This window comes from Delphinapterus leucas, chromosome 20, assembly GCF_059928025.1.
Source record: "Delphinapterus leucas isolate spDelLeu-1000000601 "Yukka" chromosome 20, BTC_Dleu_Yukka2, whole genome shotgun sequence".
NCBI lineage: Eukaryota > Metazoa > Chordata > Mammalia > Artiodactyla > Monodontidae > Delphinapterus > Delphinapterus leucas.
In genome coordinates this window covers 33,770,480-33,791,130 of record NC_143148.1, presented here as the reverse complement: position 1 = coordinate 33,791,130, position 20,651 = coordinate 33,770,480, and the positions used below count along the sequence as shown (strand labels likewise).

General features: G+C 50.3%; 1 protein-coding gene across 7 annotated transcripts in view; it reads right to left on the bottom strand.

Annotated features, from left to right (window-relative positions):
• Window positions 1-371: 371 nt before the first annotated feature.
• The window catches only part of ADGRG3 (adhesion G protein-coupled receptor G3), a 29,817-nt gene continuing 9,537 nt past the window's right edge, over window positions 372-20,651 (bottom strand). For 3 of the 7 annotated variants that reach the window (XM_030761657.2, XM_089903151.1, XM_022555856.3), the window contains exons 3-12: window positions 13,937-14,075; window positions 12,188-12,334; window positions 11,232-11,366; window positions 10,640-10,679; window positions 10,347-10,465; window positions 10,103-10,215; window positions 7,152-7,432; window positions 6,860-6,953; window positions 5,319-5,602; window positions 372-3,529 (exon numbers count right to left, since the gene is read on the bottom strand). In XM_030761657.2, coding sequence (XP_030617517.1) covers window positions 3,417-3,529; window positions 5,319-5,602; window positions 6,860-6,953; window positions 7,152-7,432; window positions 10,103-10,215; window positions 10,347-10,465; window positions 10,640-10,679; window positions 11,232-11,366; window positions 12,188-12,334; window positions 13,937-14,075 — 1,465 coding nt within the window. In that variant the 3' untranslated portion in view covers window positions 372-3,416. The other 4 variants (XR_016390997.1, XM_022555857.3, XM_089903150.1 and 1 more) reach the window with 4 other exon arrangements.

Genomic DNA, 20,651 nt, shown 5'->3' with positions numbered 1-20,651 from the left:
ACTCTGCCTGGAGCCCATCTCTGTATGAGGGGTTAAGTAAGGATTTTGTTTTATTTTTCCCCATACAATGAGCTAATTTTCCAATACCACCATCAGACCATTCGTCCCTTCTTTGTGATGTCACTCTTGTCGTGTATTAAATCCCCCAGGTGCACACGAGTCTGCCACTGAGCCCTCTGTTCTGTTCCACTGGTCTTCATGCCTATCCCTGCACAGACTCCATGGTGAATTTATCACTATGGCCTTGTAAAATCTTTATATCTGCAGGTCAGTTCTTCTTTCTATGTCCTCTTTCATTAAGGATGACTTAGCTATTTGAGGACTATATGCCTTAATATAAATTTTAGAATAAGTTTTAGAAAGTCTAAAAATATCATTTAGAATGTTTACTGGAATCACATTGTATTCATAGATCAAATTGTGAAGAACTCTTATCTTTTGATATTGTTACCTCTCTGAAAGCACAGAGCAAATAGGTCTTCTTATTTCCTGTCTATTTGTTAGATTGTAATGGAAAAAATACTAGGAATGAAGAAATTGAGGCAGAACAGAGAGAACCAGGCAGGGAATCACGGTGAGGGGACACTCTTCCTGCAGCACACAGATGACCACTGCAACCCAGAGCCTGATAAAGTGTCAGCCAAGGCCAAGCTCTGGCTTAGTCACATTCACGCTGGGCCAGGTGGGCAGCCGTCTTAGCCAGTATCTCATTTAATCATCAGCCCTGTAGGGCAGCTACTGCCATCCCTGCTTTACAGATTCAGTAAGTGGGGAATTGGTCCAAGGCAAGGAATCTGGACCAGGCAGGCTGACCTCAGAGTCCATGCTCGTAACCATGGTGCTATCCACCTCCCAGGCTGCTCTTGTGACGCTTCAGTGGCAAGGGAACCCTGTCTATCCACGCTGGACCTTGGGATGTATTTTTGCCACAGCCCTCCCTGGCCTGAGCACGCGCTCCACTTGGCACTTGGAGCCACTTTTGCAGTGACTTCAGGCAATGAGGGACCCCAGCCCCTCTGCCCCTGCCTGGCCCTGGGGTGGAGAGCCAGGCAGAGAAAAGGACATCCGTACTATTAGCTACGCTCCCCGTCTGCCCTCTGCATCTGCACCTGGAAACGCAGCCCATCCGGCACTTGTTGTTCTGTTGGTTGCACATCCCACTGAGTATTTCTTAATGAGAAAGCAAGGAAGAAGAAAGAAAAAGCCACCACCCAGGATTTCCCTTGAGACTCGGGGGTCAGGAATGAGGTGATAATTCTTAAACCCATGGAGACCCCAGCTCTACTGTTGGCCCAGCTTGCAGGGTGGTCTTGGGTGGGTCCCTGGGCCTCTCTCGGCCTCCATTTCATCCTCCCCACCCAGGGCTGGTCCACTTGGCAGAGCTGTACAAGGAATCTGGAAGGGAGCTTTAAACTTGACACCCTCCCAGTTTACAAACAGGTTGCAGAAGCTCACAATCTGCTTTACACCCAGGTTTTCTTTAAGCCAAGGGGGGTTCTCAGGGAGCAAACTAACTCCTGCTGACTTAGTGCTGGGCACTTTACTTTTGTCACCTCACTTAATGCTCTCAGGACAAGGCAAGGACTCAGTGAGCCCCATCTTACATAGGGTGAAACTGAGGTTCAGAGAGGTGCGGTGACAGGCCCAGGGTCACACAGGCCCTAAGCAGCAGAGCTAGGATTTGAACCCAGGCCTATCAGACACTGGATCAGTGTTCTTTCTGAGGACAGGTTAGTAACCCTGAGACTTTGGGGTAAGGTTGCTGAGACCTTCAGTGTGAGAAACGGCTGTTAGTGAAGATAAGCCCGAAACCCACCAAGTCTGCCCACAAAAACTGATAATGTGGCTCAACTGTCGCAATGTCCACACTCTTAAGATTTCCCTTCCGGGAACACAGTGACTTGCATAAACCAAGGGTCCCGGGCCTCCTTTCTTTCATCTGTTTGCTGGGTGGGAGGAGGGAGAAGGGGAATCCAGTCCAGGGCATCTGGGGGGAAGAGGCAGGCTTCTCACCTATAGAAGGTGCTTGACCGTCTGCAAAGCACACTGGGAAGGGTGGGGTTTGGGGAGGGAGGGTGAGCTGTCCCAGTAGTAAGTTAGGGCTGAAGTGTGCAGTGGCTGTAAGGGGACGGGGACGGATACCAGTGCCCTGCCCTCCTGGTTGGGCCAGGCCAGGGGGCCAGTGTGTCTCTGCATCTGTCCGTCTCTCTCCTTTTGTTTTCTTTCTTTGTGGCAGTTCATCTGTTAAGTCTTTCTCTCTCTCTCTCTCCATCTCTCTATCTCTGTACCCCTACTTCTGTCTCTACTGTCTCTGCCTCTTTTTTGCTTCCTACTGAGGAAATCAGGGGTTTCAAAACCAAGCCCAGCCACTGGAAGTGACAAACCCAGCTGGGTCTGGCCTGAGGCACTCCCCTGGCTCAGGGCCCTGTCAGGCTGGTGCCAAACTCACACCTCCATCGAGGGCCAACTAATATTTATTCAGGGCCTGCCAAGCATGCCAGGCTCGGGCTGGGCTGAACCGGTGAGCGAGCAAAGCTGTCAAAGTGCCCGCCTGCTCTATAGGAGCTCAGACTTCAGAAGAAATGCCCACCCTCTCTCTGCTCAGCCCACACCCCCTGCCCCCGGCCCTGGCTCCTCAGGCCTCAGATGTGCAGCGCCCCGCCCCGCCCTCCCGTCCCCTCCCGCCCCCTCGACCCGAGACAGGGGCAGGCCAGAGTGGGGAACGGGGGCTTGCTTGAGGTATCCCACCTACTGAGTAAGTGGCATTCTTTGATATTCGGTGTCCCCAACACTTGGAGGGCTGGCAGCCCCCTGAACAGTAGGGGGTCTTCCATGAGGATGGGCCCTGGTGAGTGGCTGAGACCAGGGGCAGCCTGGGTGCGAGGACCAAACCCCACTCCCCCCCGACCGGGCAACAAACCTCCAGTCCACAACCGCCCCAGTGCCTGAGGGGATGGTGGCCCTGAGGGCCCCCCAGGTGCCTGGCCAGAGGGTGGAGTTGTGGGAGGGCGGTGACAAGGGGAAGTAAGGGAGGGGAGCGGCTGGGGGCTCCTTCAAGAGGCCAACGACAGACTTCCTTATTTGGGCTCAGGCCCTTCCTGAGACCAGAAGCCCGCTTTGCTCTGAAGGCAGGGGGTGGGCGTGCCGGCAGGGTCTTAGGATTACAGGGACTTGAGACTCCTGCCATCCTGGATCTGTGAACTCTCAGACCCATAGGTGTATCTGGGTAAGACCTTTGAGGCCACATGGTCCAACCTGGTTCCCATCCCCTTGCTCCCCAGTCCCATTGTACAGAGAAGGGCGCTGAGGCCCAGAAGGAAGCAGGGAGCACCTCTTCCCTCCCACCAAGGTCACACAGCAAATCAGAGCTGAGTCCAGAGTGCAGGCCAGCCCCGGCCTGGCCACACGGCAGCCCGCTATTCATGAGACACGGTGAGGACCTGGTCAGCCCGGGCAGTGCCGGAAGACGAGGTCACGGTGCTCTGGCTTGGGAAGTAGAGAACAGCAAACCAGCAGAAGATGAAGACACCTGTCAGGGAGGAGAGGGCCTCAGTGAGCCTGGGGTGGGGCCTGGGCTGGCGGCCACTCAGAGGAGAAATCGCTCCACTGTAAAAGTTCAAGAATGTATAGAAAAATCAGACAAAAAATGAAACCTACTCCTGAAAAAGAACCAAATAGATAACCTGAGAATGAAAACCACAGTCCTCGAAATAAAATCTATACACACAGCTATCTCATAAAAGAAAGACTGAAATGAAGGAATTTTCAGACATGCAAGACAACTACCACTGCCCCTCTTATAGAGGATTATTACAGGATGTGCTTCAGCAAGAAGAAAAGGGAAGATGTGAGGTATGAAAACTGTAGTAAGTACAGAAATTGAGAGAAAAGTAAAAATCTTTGTGTTTCTTTAAAAGAAATGTAGAACTAAAACCCTACAGAACAATAAAAAATATTGAGAAGAGTTCAAGGGCAGTTAAAGTGGGCTGAGGGCTCTGTTTGGGAAGAAGAGAGAAATACTGAGTTACACTCAGTTGAAATAACTCAGTGCGGTGAAGTGTCCGGACTTAACTATGATGGGTAACCTCAGAAAGAATGACATAATCCACAGTTTCAAGGTGCATCCCTCTCCAAGCCGTAACCCCTGGGAATTTTCAGAGGTGGACCCATCATTCTTCATCTGGGGACAGTCTCCGGTGGCCTAGTAATAACGACTTCTGCTGTTGTTAACGTAGTTCCCACATATTGAAGGCCTCCTGTATTACACACACACATTATCTCAGTTATTCATCATGAAATCTGGCGAGAAAAGTACTGGAATTATCCCAGCTGTACAGGTGACTGGATCAGAGGAGCTGAGTGACTTGCTGGGGTGGTGAGTGGAGGTGGGATTTGAACCCCGGTCTGCTTGTCCCCAAGTGCTGCCAACCATGGTGCCATGTAGTCTTGTGAGGCACTGGGAGCCAGCCCTGTTCTTGTGGGCTTGCACCTGCTGGATCTAGGACCCCTCGGTTCCTAGTAACTCCTTGTCATTCCTCTCTTAGCTGTTTCCCTCACAGTCAGGCTGTGATGCTTCTTTAAGTTGCGTGTATGAAACAGGGGTATGAGGAACAAAGAGGACAGGTGCGGGCGGGGAAACCGTGTCCCACATGCACCCTGGGCGCCTGCCCCTTTGCTGGGTATCAGAGAAAGAACCCCGCGGGAGCAGGGAGCAGACGTAGCAAGCATTTCCTCCACTAACCATTTGCTTCCTGCCTTCACAGTCCCTTAGAGATTCTGTTCGTGTCACATCGCCTTCACATCACATGATCCCGCCCTCCTGGTCACAGATGATTGGACCAGACATGGACACCTGACCCAAGATGGCCCAGTCAGATCCTTGACTCTCCTAAGAACATGGAAGAGACTGAAGCAGACCATGGTCACTAGACTTGGAAGGTCACATAGGGATGAGGGGGCCATATTGGGCAGCCAGTTGGGGGCCATGGGTAGGAATGGGCCAGTGGAGAGAAGAACGAAGAAGCTTCCACAGAGAGAAGGTAAGAGACTATGTGTGACTCCAGAGAAAAGGATGGGGAAAGTATCTGCTTTGGTTTTGGTGGCTTTTCCTGACCCTGCTACCAGCTCCCATGAGGTCAGCCAGCCTTCCTGCCCTGGGGTCCTTGGGAAAGCCTTGGATATTTAAAATCAGTACGCTTGATTTGAGCGAGCCTGAGTAGAATCCTGTTTCTTGCCATCTACCCCCTCCCCCCAAAGCCCCCCAACACCCCCTGGTGCAGGCGAGGCAGCTCGTCACCTCCCTGGCCCAGGAGCCTCACCTTGCAGAGACGTGAACAGTGCAAAGACGTAGGTGGTGGACAGGCCTAGGGGTGTGAGGATGGCCAGCCCCCAGGTCACGCCCACCAGGCTCGAGAGGCCCAGCAGGGTGAGGAACCCCTTCCAGTGCTGCCACTTCTCCTTGCCCGCTGTGGCACTCGACAGAGTGAAGATCTTCAAGGCCACCAGGCCCAGGACCACGGCGCTGAAGAGGAAGGTGACGAGGAAATAGCCGTGGACAGTGACGTAGAGCGCGGAGATGGCAGTTTTCTCACAGAACCAGCACCTGGAGGAGGCAGATGGCCGTTAGGACCAGAGGAAGTCTCCTGAGAGCAAGCCCTGGGCTGTCTCCCTGCCAGATCTTCTCTGACCAAAAAGATGCCTTCTCCCATCTCCACCCATCCATTCCCCACTCTCCCGGGGGAGGGGCTGTCTTTTTAGACCAGTGAGTGTAAAAGGCCAGTTCTGTCCCAAAGACATGTTTCGTTCACCCCACATTATGTTGTAAGAAAAAAAAAATTGAATTAATGACCACCTTTTAAAAGTGAAATGTTTGGCATAAACATCCAATTTTTTTTTTTTTTTTGGCCACGCCACACAGCGTGTGGGATCTTAATTCCCTGAACAGGGATTGAACCCAGGCCCTGGCAGTGAAAGCGCCAGGTCCTAACCACTGGACCGCCAGGGAATTCCTGAAACATCCAGATTTCTGCTTCTCTTATAAAACCATACAGCTGGCAGCTCTGTGGATGCCCTCCGGAGGGACAGTAGTCAGCTGCCCATTAGACTGGCACGTGATTGCCAGTCTGTCGCTGTGCCCACCCAGGCCGCTGCATGTACTTATGTTCCCTGCCTGGCCCCTGGGGCCCTGCATTTGAGGCCCTGGGGACAGGACCAAGGCCCCACCAGCTCTTCTTAGCACAGAACCATGGGCCTCAGGCAGGTACCCTGGGAGAGGCTCAGCTCAGCTCCCCTGTTCCCTGCACTGCAGGAGTGAAAGCCCAAAAGAGCATGTGGATCAGTCCCCCATTGTACAGATGAGGAGACCGAGGCTCTGGAAGTGGACAGGCTTGCCCAAGGTCACACAGCTACTCAGAGACAGAGTCTGGATGGAATCAGGGCTGCTGCAAATATTGGGCAGGTTGTGCCCTGCACAAGGGCACCTGGCTGGGGGGCGGGTGGGGGCTGAGATCCAACTCACCCTCCACTCACCAGGCTGAGCACCTGGCATGGCAGGTCAGAGGGATGGGGGGGGTACCTTTTAAAATTTGCCCAAAGGTGCTATATAGGCTGTGGTGACCTGGGCTAGAGCAAGGCATCCTGCCTCCTGGTCCAGTTCTCTCTCCTTCTCACCCCCTCTCTCATTGTACTTCCTCTCTCTGGGCCTCAGTTTACCCCTGCAGGCCGTGCGCTAGCTGGATCTGAGGATCCTTTGCTTTGACTTACTCGTCTTTCTTCCCAGGATTCCCTCCTCTCCCCACCTCCACCTCCTTCTGGCCTCCAGGACCCTGAGGCCACCGCAGCTTCCACAGCCAGCACTCACAGCTCCAGCGTGGCGGTGTTCTTCTTGTCACGGATGGCGTAGGGGCCATAGCTGTTGGCGCTCCCAGCGCCGATGACTATTAGGGCGGGCAGGCCTGGGGGCAAGGGGAGGAGGAGGTATGGCATTGCTGGGGCTCCCTTGGCACGTCCTCCTCCAAATCCCCCTCCAGCTGTCCATCCCTCGAGCTCTGAGCCAATCAGAGAGGGAGCTGCCCCTCCCTCGCCCCAGGCTGGTCCCCTTGCTGCCTCTTCCAGAGTCAGCCGTCCCCTCTGCCTGGCCAAGCGGCACCTACCCCAGCCCACGAGGCTCAGCTTCAGGAAGTAGTGCCCGAAGTAGGTGTTAAAGACCTTGATGACGAGCAGGTAGAGGTGGAAGGCTTCCAGGCCCATCCAGGTGAAGGCACAGAGCAGGAAGTAGTGGAAGACGGCCCCCCGGGCCCAGCAGGCAGCACTGGACCCCTTCAGGCCGTGCCCCACATTGATGAAGAAGGCCAGATTCAGGAGAAATAAGCTGACGCTCAAGGCCACGTGGATCTTGGGGACGTCTTCGGAGTTCAACCTCTGCTGGGAAAACCTGGGGCGAGAAGGGCCAGTGAGAGGCTGCAAGGGGGCACCCGGGCCTCTCCGTCCGATCACCTCTGTTCCACCCCTGCCAGCAACCAGCGTGTGAGGACACTCCAGTTCAAGTCCACGAGCCCTCTCATGACCCGTAGGGCCCTGTGGATTCTGGATCCTGGTGGCTTCATCCCTTGACTCCACGTTTGAGCCAAACTACCTAATTGGCAATTCCCTAAATGCATTCTGCTTTTCTACGCCTCCCGGACTTGCCCACACTCTTCCCTCTGCTCTCAATGCCGTTCCCTGCTTCACCTTCAAAATCCCCCTTGGGTGTTTCTTTCTGGGAAGGCTGTCTCTGAACGTCACTTATCCCAGGCTTATTTGGAAGTTTCCCAGGAGTGAGCGCAGCATAACTCTCCATCCACCCCTTATTTCCGTCTCTCCCCAGGCTTTGACCTGGGGCCTAACACAATAAGCAGGAGGAAGCCCTGCATTGGTTGAGGAAGTGGGCAGATAGGTCATGGATGTATGAAGCCTAGAACTTAGTAGGGAGGGTGAGGCTCAGAGAGGAACAGGGACTCAGAGTCACAGCACAGGGCAGGGGCTCCAGACTCCCAGTCCAGGGCTTTTTCCCAGGGCTCACTTCCCCCTCTGTGGAGTTCCCACTGCGAATTCCTAGCAAATCAGCTCCCAAAGGACTCTCACTGGAGGGGTGGGAGCTCAGGGCTGCCTGGAGTGGGCGTGAGGGATAATGTCCACCTCACCTGAGATGCCAGGCCCCACCCCTGGGAGAGGTTGACGGCTCCTCCTGGTGCTCCAAGCCCGTCTCACAGGGTCAAGCAGTGCAGCCAGCTGGCAAGTCATGCTCAGCTTGTATTAGGCCAGGGCTTGGGGCATGGGGGCAGGGGTGGCACCATTTACGCTCACAGTTCGGTCCGAGATGGAGTGGGTGGGGCTGGTGGGGGCCTCAGCCCAGGGCCAAACAGTGCCAGCATGTGCAGGAAGGCAGTGGGAGGGCCCCAGACCGGGAGTCAGGAGACCAAGGGCTGCTCCAGGCCCGTCGTGGGTCGGGAGGCCAGCCGTGGGGCTGCTCCCACAGGCTCCTTGAGGCTGGCAGTTCCTATGGCTCCCTCCGCCATGGCCGGGGCCTGGGCACAGGCTGCAGTAGCCTCTGATGTTTCTGCTCCTCCTTCTTCCAGAAACAGCCCCAGGTTTCCCTTGGGAGCACCCTTCCCCACTCTCAGCCATGCACTCTCAAACCCAAGAGCAGGCACTAGGGTGGCCTGACCAATCAGCGTAATTCATCCTTTCACCACAGTGGCGTGTTCAGTCATGGGCACATGGTCTAAGTTAGACCAGTATAACTCAACTCTGGTATACATGGGATAAAACTGCATAGACATACACACACACACACACACACACAGGACATGCACAGGGTCAGCTTCCTTGGTGTATGACCTCTGCAGGCCCCTGTACTCAGAAGGGCCCTATGCTCGTTTTAATGCTCTGCTGTCACCATCTTGAAATTCTTAATAATTTTTGAGCAAGGGGCTACATATTTTCATTTTGGACTGGGCCCTACAAATGATATAGCCAGTCCTGTGTGCGTGTGTGAACATGCACACACACACACAATTGAGTGCATGTGGAAGATGGTGAAAACTGAATGAGCTCTGTAGTCTTGTTAGCAGTGCTGTACCAATGTCAATCTCCTGGTTTTATATTGTACTACAGTTACAGAAAATGTCATCACTGAGGAAAGCTGGATGAAGGAACCATGGGACTCTAGGTACTATTTTTGCAAGCTCCTGTTAGCCTATAATTATTTCAAAATAAAAATTTTTAAATTTATTTATTTATGTATTTTTATTTTTGGCTGCATTGGGTCTTTGTTGCTGCGCATGGGCTTTCTCTAGTTGCAGCGAGCAGGGGCTACTCTTCATTGTGGTGTGCAGGCTTCTCATTGAGGTGGCTTCTCTTGTTACGGAGCATGGGCTCTAGGTGCGTGGGCTTCAGTAGTTGTGGCATGAGGGCTCAGTAGTTGTGGCTCTTGGGCTCTAGAGTGCAAGCTCAGTAGTTGTGGCGCACGGGCTTAGTTGCTCCGCGGCATGTGGGATCCTCCCGGACCAGGGCTCGAACCCGTGTCCCCTGCGTTGGCAGGCGGATTCCTAACCACTGTGCCATCAGAGAAGTCCAAGAAAGTTTTTTTAGAAACTTCAATTCTGGGCCTTAGTTTAGAATATTAGCTGTCCAGGCAGCTAAGAAGCTATGATGCAAGCCTGGGGCTCCCCAAGGCCCCTGAGTATGGAGAAGTTGCCTGACATGACTGACAAAGGAGAAAGCAAAGTTTTGAGAATCAGACAGACACCAAGTCCTGGGGACATCTTTTGAGCCCCTGGATCCAACATCACCTGAAGTGAGCTCACCTTGGGCTTTTCAGTTCTGTGAACCACACATTACCTATTATGTTTAAGCCAATCTGAGTTGAGCTTCTGCCACTTGTAACTGAAATAGTCAGACACATTTCAACCTCCAATCCCATTTTATAGGTGAGGAAACGGAGGTTTGGAGAAAATATCAGTATAGTGCTGCACGACTAACGCTACCCTGCTGGTTTCTACCCTGCCCTGCTGCCGCCCTTGAGGGCAGGAGGGAGATGTGGGGTGGGGATGGGGTGACCCACCTCAGGAAAGCGTAGAGGGCAACGGTGAAGGCCAGGAAGATCATGGAGGTTCCACAGCCAGCCTGGGAAATGCGTGTGAGGGCCTTTACGGTGACTTGGTCCAAGATCGGCCTCTGTGGACGATCCCCGCAAATAAGAATCCTATCAGTTGGAGACCAGGCCAGGCAGCGTCCTCCCTGGGCCGGGAGCCTTGGCACTTCCAGAATTGCTAGGATGGCGGGGGGACGGGGTGGCACGACATTACCAGCAGCAAGGCGAAGAAGGTCAGGTGGTCACAGCGGCAGATGGTCCTATTGACTCCGACGTCTGTGGAGCAGCCCCTGGAAGCCCAGTCTCCTGACGACCCTGGGGAGGAGAGGGAGCCTAGGGGAGGGGCCGGGAATATAGGGAAGCAGAGGAGAGGGGAAGGCAGGGAAAGGGAAGAGAGGGGTCCAGAGAGGAAAGAAAGAGGGGAGGGGCCCTGCGGTTGGAGTCCTGTCCCCTAAGGAGCCCTTACCCTCCGCCCATCTTACCCAGGGAAGATCCTCCAGGCCCTACCTTTAGTCACGTCCCAGAATACACAGCTGAGGGTCACGTTCTGAAACCAGAGATTGGGAGTCAGGGGCGAGGCAGGGGAAGTTGGGAGAGGGCAGAGGAGGGTAGGACGGGAAGGGGGAGAAGACAGTGTGCTCTGGGTCTCAGCACAGGCACGCATTAGGTAGAAGCAAGTCTCAGCCTGTGGTCACACAGGAACGCGAAGCGTTTGATGTATCCTGGGTCAGCATGTCGGGGGTGTGAAGAGGCGTGGGGCTGTGGCTGGCAGGGGCGCATGTCTGCAGGCACATGCCTTTAGGGGAGCGTGTGTGTGGGCAGCCATGCGCGTGCACGTGTGTTTGCCAGGTCCCCTGGGCATCTCTATGAGCACAGGAGCGGAGGGAGTCTGGGAGGCACGTGGAGACATGCGTGCACAGGGTGGGCATGTGTCCCTGGGCACAATTGTGTGTCTGGATTTGAATCCAGACCTATGTAAACCCAGGTGGTTGTGGGAGCGTGGGGTGTGCAGAGTCCGTGTGTGTCTGCCCCTATGCCCAGGGGTGCCCACCCACATGTCTGCCCCTCAGGAGCTGCCAGGCCAGGGTGGGGGACTCACAGGAGGCTGGTGCTGGTGGGAGAAGGTGATCTCCAAAGGCTCAGCCAGGCCGGTGACATTTATATGACCCAAACTCAAGCCCACCACGTGATTGTTCAACACGCTGCTGTCATCCTCTAGGCTGAGCCGGGGGCCCTGTGGAGGGACATGGGTGAGGCCAGGCTGCACAAGGGACTGCCCCAGCCCAGCCCTTCTCAGGGCTCCTGGGAGCCGCTAGGGCTTGTGGCCCTTGCCTGGAGGGCAAAGTCTGGGGCCGGGGGAACAGGGGGCAGGGAGTCATGGGCGACCTTCTTCCTGCTGCTCTCTGTAGTCTGCTCCAGCTGGGCCAGGGCGGGCCCTACCCTCCAGGCCAAATGGCCGCAAAGCCGTGTACCTGATGGCTCTCCATTGCTGGTCTCCAGGCCTCCTCCGCCCTCTTAACTGGAGTGCAGGGTTAGAAGGAAGATCAGCCGGGAAACGGAGGGCAGTGGTGCCTACAGGTGGGGAGCACCTGCCCACACCAGCACTCAGGGATACACATGTCCCCATGGGAGTGGAGACACACCTCTGGGGACATACCTGGTACAAATTTGCAAGGGCCTGGGTACACTTGCTCATGTGAACATGGTCACACCAGCACACATGATTACGTGCGCACCAGGAATAAGGAAGGAGATACATGTTTGTGCATGCATGAGGCCACACAGGGGTCATGAACACACTTGGGATACACACACAGGAGTCCAAGGGCACAGGTGTGGGCAGTCCAAACAGCGGAGTGTGAATAACCGGCGTGAGCCCGCGGTCCACAGACCCTAGAGACAGGGGTCTGGGATGGCCTCGGCTGCTTTAGGCACACTCCAGAGGTTCCTCACCTCCTCCATCCCCATCAGGCCCCTCAGCAAAGACTCCAGAGAGGGCAAGCATGTCCTGCTTAACCAAGCATGGAACCTCAGCCACCCTGAGCCTCTCCTCACCTTGAAGACATTCCCCGAACCAACATTCAGGATGGTTATGGCCAACCGAACCACTGGCCTGTTGCCCTGCAAGGATCCAAAAAGGCTCCTGGGCAGCCGGACTCTGTCAGGGTGCCGGTGCTCGTCCTCTGTCACCTGCTTCGGAATCTGCAACCACAGACCCAGCCGCTCTGTCTTTCCCTGAGGAGCCCAGCCCCTAACACAGGTCCTGCCCACCCCTCCCCCAGATGGAAGGAAAAACAGGCATGCTGGGTGGTGGGGCAGCCTGAGGACCGAGGACAGCTCTGAGAGGCAGGACACCTGGGGGCACAGTCCAAGCCCTGCTCTGTCCAGGCTGTGAGCTCCTGGCCAAATCACAGCCTTGTGGAGCCTCGGTTTTCCCAATATGGAGAATGGAGCCAGTAAGATGCCCGCGTGGCCACCCATCAGGTTGAAAGTGGGCTGTGAAGGGGCGACACCTGGACAGGTCAGTTTGCAAGTGTGAGAGAGGGTCAGTTGTGGTGCTTTTGGCCAGGGTCCTGACCCCCGTTGTGCTGACATACGGCTATGGTGACAGTGTCTATTTTCCAACTCAGGGATAAATGGAAAGTGTAAGGCCATCAGGAAGGGAGACAGCAAGGGCCGAGAGGGAGGACACAAGAATTCACACTGAATGTGATACCCACCCCCACCCAACAACAACACATTTTGTAAAAGCTAAGAATGGTCAAAATATTAAAATAAATTTTACTGATAGTTGCCAAGCGTGTTTTGTTCATTCTCTGACCTCATTGCTCCCCCTGGGACTGCAGCCTGGTCCCACCTGGTCCTGCCTCAAAAGCATCCCATGGGCATTGGAACAGGGGGCGCTAAGTGTTGTAGCCGAGAGACTCAACTTTCTGCTTCCCAATCCAGAACCTTGTCAAAAGGACATGTGGTTGATTTCACAGGCCGGTGCCTACCCCACGCAGAGGGCTCAGCTGCTGGGGTGACGTGATAAAGGGTTGAGAAAGGCCCCGTCCATCTTCTATCTCCCCTTCTCCAGGCAGACCTAAAATCCCTCCACGATAGACCACTTCCCTGCTGCCCAAACTTCCACCCTCAGCTTTATGCCTTAAGGGAGGCTGTGCCCTCGATGCACCAAGCATTCCCTGTGAGTTATCTCATTTGCTCCCTCTGACAACCTTGAAAGTGGGCAATACCATCTCCATTTTACAGATGGGGAAACCGAGGCTCAGAAAAGTTAGGTAATTTGCCCAATATCACAATAGCTGGTAAGGGGCGGAAATGGGATTTGAATCCAGACCTATGTAAACCCAGAGTCTGCCCGTTAACCCTTTGCAGCACCTCTACAAGTGCCTTTACCTGTTTTCTAATGTGTCCCCTGGTGGAAGAGTTCAAGGGAACCTCAGACTTTGGAGGAGCCTTCGAGCTCATTTTACAGATGAGGACTCAGGGGCCCAGAGAGGGGAGGGGGTTTCCTGGAGGACACCTAATCAGGTGGTGGGAAGTCCAGGGCTAGAATCCTGACTCTCGATTCAGTGATCTTCTGAAGGTCTCATCCTAGCACCCTGGGTAATATATTACCAGGATCCACTCAACCGATTAACTCACCAGCACCCATCAGCCAGGTGGCAGAGAACTACTAAATGGGACATGGGAAGGATAACTGTTGATGGGCACCAAGCACAGACCATGACTCTCTCAGAAAAATATGCCTGAGGAAAGTAGGACCAGGACCAGCCAGTGGGGATGGGGGGAAGCCTTCACCTGAGAGGGGGTCAGAGAGAAGTGCAGGTCTTCTGAGATGTTGGTGTTGATGTTCTTGACAAGAGCCTTCAAAAAACTCATATTCACTGTCTCTGTCAGACTCTTCTCCACCAGATGGATCTCATAGTTCAGCCAGTATCTACAAGGGAAGATAGGGTCTTGCAGGCTGAGTTACCCACTCACCTGGTCCACTCACCTGGATGACGGGAGGAGAGATACCATGCGCAGCAATCATCAGGCTCCTGGTGTAGGAGAGGTGACCCAGAATATCAAAGGGAAGACCTGGGATGCTGCAGGAGGAGAGGGGTGGCACGGGAGTGATTCATGCTGGTTCTGAGGGATTCCGGAGCCAGTGGCCCCTCTGAGTATTTTACGTATTTCTCTTTTTTGTAACAAAATACATTACAATGTAAAGTTTGTCATTTTAATCATTTTAAAGTGTGCAATTCAGTGGCATTAAATACATTCACAATGTGTGAAACCATCTTTGCTATCTAGTTCCAGAACATGTCCATCACCTCAAAAGGAAACCCTGAACCCATTAAGCAGTTTACTCTTCCCCCAGCCTCTGGCAACCACTAATCTATGAATTTGCCTATTCATAGATTTATGAAATTCCATTATATAAATTATATAAATGGAATTATATGATATCTGGTCTTTTGTGTCTGGCTTCTTTCACTTAGCATGTTTTCAAGGTTTATCTACGTTGTAGCATGTATACATATTTCATTCCTTTCTATGGATGAATAAAATTCCTTTGTATGCATATACCGTATTTTGTCTATACATTTATCCATTGATGGGCATTTGGATTGTTTCCACTTTTTGGCTATTGTGAATAGAGCTGCTTGTATTCACGTAAAAGCTTTTGTTAGAAGACTTGTTTTTAGTTCTTTTGGGTGGATACCTAGGAGTAGAATTGCTGTGTTAATTCTGTGTGTAACTTCCTGAGGAAGTGTTAAACTGCTTTCCATAGCAGCTGTACCATTTTATATTCCCACCACCAATGTATGAGGGTTTCAGTTTCTCCAGATTCTTGCCAACACTTGATGTTTTTCACTTTGTTTTGTTTCATTTGCAATTATAGCCATCCTAGTGGGTGTGAAGTGGTATCTCACTGCAGTTTTTTCTCTAGTGACTAATGATGTTAAGCACCTTTTCATGTGCTTATTGGTCTCTGTAAACCTTCTTTAGAGAAATTCTTCTGAGTATTCCAAACTGTGGGATGATCACTGTGTGGTGTGAGGGCTAACTCACATTTATTGAGTGCTAGATGAATACTGGGAATTCAGCCGTTGAAGACTTAGCTGTATGGGAACTGATTTATGAGAACTGAGCTGGTCTTGGAAACACATAATTTACACATAAAATAAACACAAATTTAATTGCCATTTGCTTTACCGCAGCGCCCTTGCCATGGGCTAGAAAGTTAGGGTGAGCAAAGTCCCCCCTCCCATCCACGTCCCTATCCTGGCGCTCTCCGTGGTGCTGAAACTTCTCTTTGGCCAGAGTCCCTTTTCCCAAGCCTGGGGTCCTAAGACTTGCTGCCCACCTTTTTAAAGCAATTTTAAACAGGTGAAGGCTGAGGTAGCAATGGTATAGACGGGGAACAAGAGCAGATAGGGCCAGATCGAGGCTATTGGAAAGGAGGGCTTACCAGGGAGGCAAAAGGGAGGCTTTTATTTTGACATCATTTTTTTGAACACAGTTACCAAGGAATAAAACTCCAAGGAAACCACAGGAAAAAAATATTGTAAAATATAAAGAGTAAACCATGCAAATATGTGAAAATGAGATTGAATGGTTCGGGCAATTAGAACATTCATCCAGAAACAGTGGGTTGAGATTGTCCAAATCCATTGATTGAGCTACACCAACTGATACTAGTTTTTTATTTATCTTTTAAAAATCTAAATGAAGAAGTATTGTGATTTTTGTTGTTACCAAATAAAATAGAGAACTGTATTTCACAATACATATAGTTCACCTCATGCACTTAAAAAATTCCTTGGCCTTACAAAACAGCCCATGAATTTATCTTCTTGGGGGAAGATTTCCTGATCTGGTTCTCAGAGCACTTAAAAAAATTTAGTTGTGAAAAGTAACATACATTCAAAAAGTTTAAACCATGGATGTACAGTTGCATTTTTTTTTTTTTTTTTGCTGTACGCGGGCCTCTCACTTTTGTGGCCTCTCCCGTTGCAAAGCACAGGCTCCGGACGCGCAGGCTCAGCGGCCATGGCTCATGGGCCCAGCCGCTCCGCGGCATGTGGGATCTTCGCGGACCGGGGCACGAACCCGTGTCCCCTGCATCGGCAGGCAGAATCTCAACCACCGTGCCACCAGGGAAGCCCCTACAATTGCATTTTTAATTATAAAGTTGACACCAATTTAAGGATCATCTTCTTTGTCTGATACTGATTTAGCTATTCAGATATCTTTTGGTTCATGTTTGCATGATACATTTTTTCATTGTAAGTGGTGTGAGGTTCAACAACTTGTCTTTTACCTTGGAGGGCATATATTGATATTCTCTAGTCCTCTGAATGTCCAGGAGATCCACTGAGGTGATGGGACCCTGAATTCTTGTGAAGTTTGTCTCTTACCCTCTAGTTCACACATGTCTTCCTAAGGCACCTTCACAACTTGCCACTTTCTGCTCATCAGATCTAATCAGCATAATGTTGTCAATACAGGGGACTCTGTAGAATGTCAAGATAAATGAGTTCTCTGTGAACTATCTTATGACAGCAATGAGACGTGATGTAACCCCGAGGGAACACTGTGGCTCTATACTCTTGGCTCTGCCAAGTAAAAGCAAACTACTTCTGGCAGTCCTTGAAAAATGGTATGGAGAAAAAAACATTAGCCACGTTATAGCTGTATACCAATTGTGAGGGGCTATGTTGACTTCTTGTGTAAACATACTCATCTGGGACAGTAGCTGCAATTAGACTCACCACCTGATTAAGTTAATGACAGTCCATAGTCATTCTCCAAGATCCACCTGACTTCTGGTGAGTTAAATGGAGTTAATAGGTATCACCATCACTCCTGCTTCGTTAAAGCCTTTCATGGCAGCATTAATCTCTACATTTCCCCCCAGCAACGTCGTTTGTTTCTGGTTTACTATCTCAATGGGAAGAAGACATTCCAGGAACTTGTATTTGGCTGTTCAATGAAATGCCCTCCCAAATGCAATTCAATGAACAAAGCATAGTCTTTTTAATAAATAGTGGCGAAACCACTAGATATCCAAATGCAAAATGAGAGTAATAATATAGAGTTAGACATTTACCTCACACTGTGCACAGAAAATGAACTCCAAATGCAAAATGAACCTAATTATAAGAGCTAAAACCATACACATAGAGAAGGAAACTTAGAGGAAAACTTTTGTAACCGTGGGCTAGATGAACATTTCTTTGATATGTTTTAAATTTAAGTTGGATTTTATCAAAATTAAATGCTTTTGATCTTCAAAAGACATTATTAGGAAAATGAAAAGACAAAACATGTACTGGGAGAAAATACATATTTGCAAATCATACGTCTGATAAAGGACTTGTATCCAGATTACGTACAGAGTTCTTAAAGCTCAATAATAAGAAGACAACCCAATTTTTAAAAAGAGGGGAAGAGGGGCTTCCCTGATGGCGCAGTGGTTGAGAGTCCGCCTGCCGATGCAGGGGACACGGGTTCGTGCCCTGGTCCGGGAAGATCCCATACGCCACGGAGCGGCTGGGCCTGTGAGCCATGGCCGCTGAGCCTGCGTGTCCGGAGCCTGTGCTCCGCAACGGGAGAGGCCACAACAGTGAGAGGCCCACGTACCGAAAAAAAAAGAGGGGAAGATCTGAATAATCATTTCAGCAAAGAAAATACACCAATGGATAATAAGCACATGAGAAGGTGCTCAACACCATTAGTCATTTGTCAAATGCAAATTAAAGTGAAATACTACCCACACTCAGTGGAATGGCTATAACCAAAAATACTGACAATATTGCAAAAATGTATTGAAACTATAGCCCTTTTATACTGCTGATGGGAAAGCAAATGATATAGCCACTTTGAGAATCAGTTTCGCAGTTTTTTATAATGCTAAACATGTACCTCCTATATATACCAGCAATTCCATTCCTAGGTATTTACCCCAAAGAAATGAAAACATATGTCCACAAAGACTTGAATTCAAATGTTCATGGCAGCATTATTTGTAATAACCCCAAATTGGAAACAATCCAAATGTTCATCGATTGGTGAATGAATAAACATGAAGTATGTCCCTACAATGGAATATTACTCAATGATTAAAAAAATAACAAATTATTGGGCTTCCCTGGTGGCGCAGTGGTTGAGAGTCCCCTGCGGGTTCGTGCCCTGGTCCGGGAAGATCCCACATGCCGCGGAGCGGCTGGGCCCATGGGCCATGGCCGCTGAGCCTGCGCGTCCGGAGCCTGTGCTCCGCGGCGGGAGGGGCCACGGCAGCGAGAGGGCCGCGTACCGCAAAAAAAAAAAAAAAAAGACTCAAGTATCACAAGGATGTGGGATAACTCAAACTCTCACACATTGCTGGTGGGAGTGTAAATGGATACAGTCACCATGTCAGTGCTTACCAAAATTCATCATGTACAAAAATGTTCATGGCAGCTTTATTCATAATAGCCCCTGTTATGGACTGAATGTTTGTGTCCCTGCCCCATCGAATTCATATGTTGCAATCCTAACACCCAACGTGACAGTATTAGGAAGTGGGGACTTCGGGAGGTAATTCACTAGAGTAGAACCCTCATAAACGGGATAGTACCCTTGTAAAAGAGACCCCAGAGAGCTCTCTCATCCTTCTTTCTGCCATGTGAAGGTACAAGATGTCTGCACTCTGCAGCCCAGAAGAGGGTTCTCACCAGAACCCAACCCCAATTTTAGACTTCCAGTCTAAAGAACTGTGAGAAATAAATTTCTGTTTTTAAACCACCCAGGCTATGGTACTTTGTTACAGCAGCCTGAACTAAGACAGCCCCAAATCAGAAACGATGGAAATGCTCATCAACAGTAGAAGAGATAGTAAACAGTGGTATATTAATACTGCAGAACACTATACGGCAGCAATGAGGGCAAACTATGGATAGACTAAAGAAACCAAACAAAAAAAACAAATGAAAAAAAAGATGAAACTCAGGCATACAGATGAGGGAAAGAAGCCAGACACAAAAGAGTATGCACTACGTGATTCTATTTATAGGGAGTTTGAGAACAGGAAAAATCAATACTTGGTTATAGAACTTAAAATAACGGTTACCATGATGTGGCGCTGTTGATGGGGAAGGAGCATGAGGGACCCCTCTGTGAGGCTAGAAAAGTTTTATAGCTTAATGTGGGTGGTAATTAAAGGATGTGTATATAAATATGTAAAATTTTATTGATCTGTACAGTTAACATGTATGCATTTTGCTGTCATATGTGTGTGTGTGTGTGTGTATATATATATATATATATATATATATATTATACCTCAAAATAGATTTTTTTCTTGGAAAAAATTCAGGCTTTGGACTTCTGCTTCTGAGTAGGGTGGAGTTATTTGTGATGGATCAATGCTCTCACTGAGAACAAATAGAAAAGCTAGATATAATACAGAAATAATTTGTTTAACGCCATCAGAGAGCTGCTAAAGCAGAGAGGGGCTAAAATTCTGCAGAGGGAGCATCATAGAGAAATGAACTGAAAATCTGCTGTTGCTTTTCTTCCCCCAGGGACATATGCTCATTCTAAGCATGTCCTTTGTCTAAGCATGGACGAAAGGCTGGGAATTTGAGCTTCATCTGAATAGAGGTCGCTGTTGGTCATAAAAAATGCATTGCTGGGCTTCCCTGGTGGCACAGTGATTGGGAGTCCGCCTGCAGATGCAGGGGACACGGGTTCGTGCTCCAGTCCGGGAGGATCCCACATGCCACGGAGCGGCTGGACCCGTGAGCCATGGCCGCTGGGCCTGCGCGGCCGGAGCCTGTGCTCCACAACGGGAGAGGCCACAACAGTGAGAGGCCCGTGTACTGCAAAAAAAAAAAAAAAAATGCCCTGCTGTCACAATATGAATGAACCTCAAAAACGTGCTAAGTGAAGAAGGCCAGATGCAAAAGACAACATGTTGTATGGTTTCCTTATATAAAATGCCCAGACAGATCAGTGGTTGACTGTGGCTGGGTTTGGATTGCAAACAGGCACAAGAGTGCTTTGTCAAGTATAAACAGGGCATTTGGTGGTCTTGGTGGTGGTGTTGGGGTGGTGCAGAAGGTGAAGAAATAAACCTGGGCACTCAAAGGGTCTCAAATGTACAGCTGATTTCTCCTCCAGACATTTTTCAGAATTGTGAGACTCCATAGTCTGAGAGGCACTAGCTAAGCCGAAAATTCTGAAAAGTAAAGAGTTTTCCACAGTATTTTACTTTCTTTCAGTGGATCATAGAGACAAACGTGAAAGATAAAGCAATAAATCTTTGAGAAGAAAACATCGAAGAGTATCTTCATGATCCTGGGGATGCAAACATCTCCTAAATAAGACCCCAAAGCATTAACTATAAAGTTAAAATCTGGTATATTACACTATGCTAAAATTAAGAATGTCTGCCTGTAGTCAAAAGACAACGCTAAGAGAATGAAGAGGCAATCCACAATGAAGGAGAACATATTCATGTGTATCTATTTGCAAAGACATG